Source organism: Neophocaena asiaeorientalis, unplaced genomic scaffold (genome assembly GCF_003031525.2).
Source record: "Neophocaena asiaeorientalis asiaeorientalis breed wild unplaced genomic scaffold, Neophocaena_asiaeorientalis_V1.1 scaffold280, whole genome shotgun sequence".
Taxonomy (NCBI): Eukaryota; Metazoa; Chordata; class Mammalia; order Artiodactyla; family Phocoenidae; genus Neophocaena; species Neophocaena asiaeorientalis.
Window position 1 is genome coordinate 5,169,237 of NW_020185321.1, and position 7,098 is coordinate 5,176,334.

Consider the following 7,098-nt stretch of genomic DNA (forward strand, 5'->3'; position numbering starts at 1 on the left):
AAAAAAAAAAAAAAAAAAAAAAACAACAAACATTAAAGAGCACCATCTTTTGTTTAGCGCCATTCAAAGCACTTTCAAGCTTATTTAATCCTTACAACCAGTCCATAAAGAAGATCAGCTCTTTAGCGGTGAGGAAACCAAGGCAGGAAGCTGAGGGTTTGCACGAGGTCACGCAGCTGGTAGGTCACAGAACCAAAAGGACTCAAACCCAGGCTGCCGGCTTCCAGGAGCCACATTCTTAATGAAACTCAACAAGATACGGCAGCACAAGAGGAGAATACTGAGGACCCAAGGGGAAGTGAGGTTCCCATTTGGTTCGTCATGCGGCTCGCCTGGACTGAGACCCAGGTTTGAAGGAGCCTGTGTTTTCATCATTTGAGAGTCACAAATTAAACACCCACGGGGGTCAGGAGAAGCCAGAAATCTGCCTTTTGGTGTCATTTACCTCAGGTTTTGTTGACAGCTAATTTAAAAAGTTTTTTTGCCAATATATTTTTTTTTCAAAAAAATTTAAAATAAATCACGAGTGTGGGTTTGAGCCAAATCCCCCATAAGCCTCGGGGTGCTGGGACCAGTATCTTCTGCTCCTTTGCTCACACACAGACACTGCTGCCCCTCTTCGAGGAGGCCCAGGATGTGGGGAAGTGCAGGCCAACCTTATCCTTCCTCGCTGTGTGACCTCAGGGGAGCAGCTGTCCTCTCTGAGCCAGAGTCCTCCTGACCCCTGCCTCTCTCTCCAGCAAGAGTGCTGTGGCACGTCAGGTCCCATGGATTGGGTGAACTTCACATCAGCCTTCCGGGCCACCACCCCAGAGGTGGTGTTCCCCTGGCCCCCGCTGTGCTGTCAACGGACTGGCAACTTCATCCCCCTCAGTGAAGAAGGCTGCCGCCTGGGCCACTTGGACTACCTGTTCACCAAGGTGTGTCTCCTCCCCCCTGCTGTGTCTGTGGGTCTCTCTGGCCCTCTCTGGTTCTTCTTTTTCCCTCCCTGTCTGTCTGTCTGCTCCTCCCTCCCATCTGGCTTTCTCCTTCTCTCCCCTCCCTCTGACTCTCTCAACTCTCCATCTGTCCCTCCCTCCCTCTGCAAGTCAGCGGGATGAACCCCGGTTCCGGTTTGATCTGATCCAGACCTGGCGGCGCCCGAAACTTTTCTCAGGTTGTCTGGGGATAAGAGCAACAAAAACAGTATCAGCAGCACAACGCCAATAACAACCATTTATTGAGCTGATACTTTGTACCAGGCCTCCTTGTAGGCGCTTTAAGTTTTTACCTTGTTTAATTCTCACCACAGCCTTATGAGGTAAAGGTTATAATTACGTCATTTGACAGATGATGAGCCTCGCTAGTGACGGATGGAGTTGGGATGTGATTTCAGGCAGTCAGGCCCCAACCAGGTGCTTTAACTCCTGCAGAGGGAGTGCAGAGGCAGAGAGAGAAACCAGAGGAGGAGAACGGGTCCCCTTCGCTGCCTGGGGGCCCTTCACCGTCATGCCTTAGATCAGGTGTCACAGAGAGGGGAGCCTGCATGCAAACCATCACCGCCACCAGAGTCGGACAGCCCTTCCTTGAACCCTGGCTCTCTGCAGAGCGCTTACATGCATCATCTCACAGAATCACCACGACTGCTTTCGGAGGGCAGTGCTGTCAAAGATCGCCGTTTCACAGATAGCGAAACTGAGGCTCAGAGGGTCAGAATCATAGCTAGGCCCCATAGCCAACAAGCGGCAGAGCTGGCCCCCAGCTCCGTCCTGCCTGACTCCAGGGCACGCACCCTGAACCTTTGTTCTTGGCTGCTTCCAAGTTGGGCCAAGCAGGGGTCTACATGAAGGCGACAGGTGTGGGGCTCTGGGCCCACTCAGCCTTACCTCCAAATGAGGAGGTGTCAGAACTGGACTGATCCTAAAGGCGTATTTCAAACCCTTGGAACTTGGGGGCAGCATGGAAAGCCAGCCCAAAACAAAATCACCCTCAGACTGTCATAGGCACCGTCGGGGCAGCACCTGCTCGTGCAGGGCCTGGGTTAACATCACATCCCTGGCTCCCTGAAACCGCCCTGGGAGGGAGACACTGCCGTGATCCACAGGGTGAGAAACCCACTTCCTCATGGTCCCACAGGTAAGAAAACCAAGGCTCGAGGCAGGAAGTGACTTTCCCAAGGGCGCCCAGTGACTCTTGCTTTCAGCAGCCAGCCTCCCCTGCAGGGCATTTTCTCAGACCCCCCATGTTCCCCCTGCCCAGGGCTGCTTCGAACACATTGGCCACGCCATCGACAGCTACACGTGGGGCATCTCATGGTTTGGGTTCGCCATCCTGATGTGGACGGTGAGAGGCGGGAGCCTGTGGGCAGGGTGGGATGTGGCTGTGAGGCTGGGGCGCCCCTCACCTGCCTCCTCCCCTCCAGCTTCCTGTGATGCTGATGGCCCTGCGTTTCTACAGCACATTGTGAGGAAGAGAAGGGAAGCCCACGTGCACACTCAGCTCCCCTGCCCCCGCTCCCTCCAGCTGCGACGCCACCCCACCTCTCCCTTCCCCACCTCCTCCACCCTTCCCTCCCTCCACTCCAAAGTTTTTTTTTTTTGCGGTACTCGGGCCTCTAACTGTTGTGGACTCTCCCGATGTGGAGCACAGGCTCCGGACGCGCAGGCTCAGCGGCCATGGCCCACGGGCCCAGCCGCTCCACAGCATGTGGGATCTTCCTGGATCGGGGCATGAACCCGTGTCCCCTGCATCGGCAGGCGGACTCTCAACCGCTGCACCACCAGGCCCCTCCAAAGATGTTTTACCAGGTTTCTGAGCCCTGCTGGGAGTTGGGGTGCCCTGAAACCCCTGGACATGTGTGCACGGACCCTTAGACCTTAACCCCATCTCACTTGGCTGATTCCTGGCCCATCTTTCAGTGTCAACTTGAAGTCCTGTCCTGGCGGGGGGGGACCCTTCCCTGATCTTACCACCCCACTCGCGGATGCCTCTCTAGTAGCTCCCTGAGCTCCTTCTTCATGCTGGATGTCATCACCGTCACTGAATAGTTTGTGATTGTCTATTTAAGCTCTGGTAGACTGGGACTGCCATGAGGGGAGGGACAAGTTCTGTTATGGTTACTTTAATATCCCCAGTATTGCCCGGCACAGGGCTGAGCATGGATATTCAATAAATACTGCTTGAATGAGTTAATTTGTTTTCTTCAGAGGCCGAGGCGAATGAACCAGAACTCTTCCAATGGAAGTGGCAGAAACCCAACTGGCACTGACTGAAACACAGAATAGAAAGTATTGGCTCGCGTAACTGACTCAGTAAGGCTAGCTTCAGGCATGTCTGGATCCAGGGGTTCAGTCTAGGTCTCCAGGAAACCTGCTTCATTCTCAGGCAGGATTTCTCTGGCGACACCAGACTTACATCTTTATAGCTAGGCAACAGAGCGGCGAGAAAGGGCCTCTCTCCCAATAGCTTTTGCCAAGGTCCGGGATTAAATCTCACTGACTTGGTTTAGGTTCTAGACCCACTCTTTGGTTGGGGAAGGTCAGGCTCTATGGATTAACATTCCTGCTAAGGATGCATCCAGGGGTGGTGTTAGGAAAGGGGGTTGTTTACCAAAGGAAAATCAGAGTGCAGGGATGCTGGGCCAGTACAGGTGACAGACATCCTCCTACTAGGGACTAAAGCTTCCAGAAGTTTCTCTAAGGGGTGCATGAGAGCAAACAGTTTTAAGGATCTCATCACTGCTCTTTTGTCCTCTCTGAAGCAGGCTCACGCTCTGGCCACTTTACAGCAATTAGGCCCTGTGAGGAGAGTTTGTCTTCCTTCCCCATCAAATGAGGTTTCTCAGGGTCCTCGTTTACTCTCCTGGTCTGCAGATGGTCTGCAAATGCTGAATTCAGATGTCAGCTTTTGGAAATATACTTTTAAAAAAATCTGTATTGGGTGAATCTATTAGGGTGAAAAATTGGAAACAACCTAACCTCCATCAGCAGGGGGTGGGATGTACAACCGGTGTTATATCCTTGGACTGGAATTCTCTGTGGCTGTTAAAAAGAAGATAGATCTATGTGAACTGATATAAAAAGATGTCATAATGGTATAAAGAATTAGAAAGTTCATTACAGTAACCTCAATGAACATCAGTAGGGGACTGGTTAAATTAGCTATGCTATGTCTATTCTCTAGAATACCACACACAGTAGTAAAAAGTAATGTTTTAACGTGAAAAAAATCTCCAAGAAATGCAAGTAGAAACACTTGCAAACCACATACGGTACTTTTATCCCTGTAGTTACATATGAAGGGTAGGTCTTGTCTTTTAAAATAAATGGGTCAAGGTTTTTAAAATATTTTTTAGAAGAATTAGGGAAAATACTTTTAAAAGTCATCGATAACTCTTCCACTTAAAAGATTATAAAAATTTACAGATGGAAGTGTCCCATGTTCCGCTCCCCAGTAAACTCCCCCCCACATCTGTAGATAACTGCTATTAGTACATGATAAATGTCCTTTTTGGCTTTTCAAAAGTTTATATCGACATATCTATATATACTTATATGAGCACGCACGTACACACACACTTCAAATATTGATTTGCAACTTGTTTCCTTCACTTAACTGTATATTTTGGGCATCTTTCCATGTCAGTATATGTGAATTCACCTCTTTTTATTTTTTTTGACTGTTGCAGCGTATTCCGGAGTATAGCTGTGTCATCAGTCATCATGCTCTGTTGTAAGTAGAGAAGGCAAGGAGCAGAATAAGCATAAGGGATTTCATTTTTATAAAAATTCTATATACGTATATATATGGTATGGGATAGAGGGCCCAGAGGAGGAATTTTCTCACCATATATATCTTTATAATGTTTGAAAAAGATGTTCGTAAAGATAACCTATTACTTTTCAAAAACAAAAACTAGTAAAGGGGTTTCTAAGATACTAAACAATGTACAGCTTTGCTTTTCAAGCCAGAATTTTTTTTAATGCCGTGTGGTTGTTACACATACCATATTTTAACACACAAGAGTTCCTCCAGGTTAACTGGCCTAACAGGCTTTTCTGCAGGCCCTGGAATGAAACTTCTCCCCCATGCCTGAGCACATATTTGACCACGTTGTAAACATGTCAAGGAAAGGGGGGATTTCATCCCAATCTACTTTTAAATTCAGGTGTGCCCTCAGGAGCAAGTTCACAGTGACCCAGCCTGTGACTTAGATTCTCTGAGAAAGGCAGAGAGGCAGTACTGGGTTCTCACCACACCTCCACCACACTCTGAGCCTCCATGTGCCCCTCTATAAAATGGGGTTCTAGCAGTCCCTACCGCATAGCTTAGGGTCCAATACATTCTAAGAGCTCCGGAACCCATAGACCTCTTTACTATGAATCAGGAATTTTCTAGATTCTGTGCCATCAGAACCAAATGCAGAAATAAACTGCCGGGTAAGGCTGCTACTGTATCTGGTGAGCCCCAGTTTCAAAGGTTTGGGGCTCCACCGCCTCGATGTACCGTAGCCAGCTCATCGAAGTGACTCACATATCTGTGCTTTCGAAAGTCAAATCATACCTGAAAATGCTTGGTGCTTTCGCTGAGAGATGTTCAACCCATGGGCTCGGCATATGTTAGCGTTAATATAACGCTTTTTGCCTGAGGGTCCTTCAAGAACGTTTGTGGAGTTAGTGGAGATTGATATGGCTAAAATCGAATTTTTCCTTAAACGTCACACTGCAAAAGAATATTTAATGTCGTGGGAGAATACCTTTTTTCACTGTCAAGTGAAAAAAGAAGATTACAAAAAGGCATGCCAAGTATGATTGCTTTTCTGTTAAAAATTCAAGTATGTGTGTGTTTGTGTTAAAGTTGTAAAACACAGTCTCCCAAAGGTTAGCCTTGGTTATCAAGGAAGAAGAGACACTTGAGGGGGATTTTTATTTCATTCCTTGGGCATTTTGGTATTTTCCAAATATTCTATGATGACTCTTGCTTTTGTCCTCCAATAAAAATAAATATTAAGAGAGCTCCTTTCAAAAAAAAATAAAAAATAAAAAAATAAAAAATAAAAAAAATAAAAAAAAAAAGAGAGCTCCTTTCTACTTACTAGACGGGATGCTGCCTAATTCATGACTTGTTGAATATAAAACACAGTCTCCCAAAGGTTAGCCTTGGTTATCAAGGAAGAAGAGACACTTGAGGGGGATTTTTATTTCATTCCTTGGGCATTTTGGTATTTTCCAAATATTCTATGATGACTCTTGCTTTTGTCCTCCAATAAAAATAAATATTAAGAGAGCTCCTTTCAAAAAAAAATAAAAAATAAAAAAATAAAAAATAAAAAAAATAAAAAAAAAAAGAGAGCTCCTTTCTACTTACTAGACGGGATGCTGCCTAATTCATGACTTGTTGAATGAAACCAATTAGATCTTCAGATTTACTCAGTCGATTTTTCTTAACACTCCTACTCAGAGCTAGTTCTGATCATACAACCACAGCCTCCTGAAGACAGATACTCCTCTCTAGCCATCAATCTCACGTTGGCTATTGCAACGTAACAATGGAGCTCAAATTTGCCCGGTGGAATGGGATGTGATCCAATTTCCGATAGACAGTTCCTGAAGCAGAAGAAGTGGGTGTCCCTCTGTAGGCCTTTCTGTTTCAAGTAAGATCCAAATAAGTGACTGGCAAAGGAAACTTAAAGGCAGCTCACCACTGAGCAACTTCAGAGAGACCAGAGCTGGGAAAACCAGACACCTGCCCCACCCCATCTCCAGCGCCCACTGCAGACAACTACAAACAAGCTGCTCTTGATTTTTCACTTCTGGTAGTAACTGTATAAATAAAATAGATGAATAATAGAGAGACGGATGGATGAACGGGTAATGATTGATAATCTTTTTAAAGAAGAAAAAAAATATATTAATAAAAACTTCACTGTAGGACATGAGATGTGTACTGAGAAAAGAATTACCTTGCTAAACATTTTCAGACTTTACCTGAGCCGTTAAAACAGGTCAGGCCTTGTCAGATGCTGGGGACTTGGAGTCAAGCTGGCCTCTGGGCAGCAGGTACGGGGCCTCCGCCTCTGTCCCACATCTGCCACTCCCTTCTCTGGCTTCATCTGGCCAC

General features: G+C 46.6%; 1 protein-coding gene across 1 annotated transcript in view; it reads left to right on the plus strand.

The window, feature by feature from the left end:
• The window catches only part of UPK1A (uroplakin 1A), an 8,687-nt gene extending 6,132 nt beyond the window's left edge, over window positions 1–2,555 (plus strand). Inside the window, exons 6-8 of the mRNA XM_024733958.1 lie at window positions 741–920; window positions 2,239–2,322; window positions 2,402–2,555. Of these exons, the coding sequence (XP_024589726.1) occupies window positions 741–920; window positions 2,239–2,322; window positions 2,402–2,446 (309 nt within the window). The 3' untranslated portion in view covers window positions 2,447–2,555. The remainder of the gene's footprint in view (window positions 1–740; window positions 921–2,238; window positions 2,323–2,401) is intronic.
• Window positions 2,556–7,098: the final 4,543 nt, after the last annotated feature.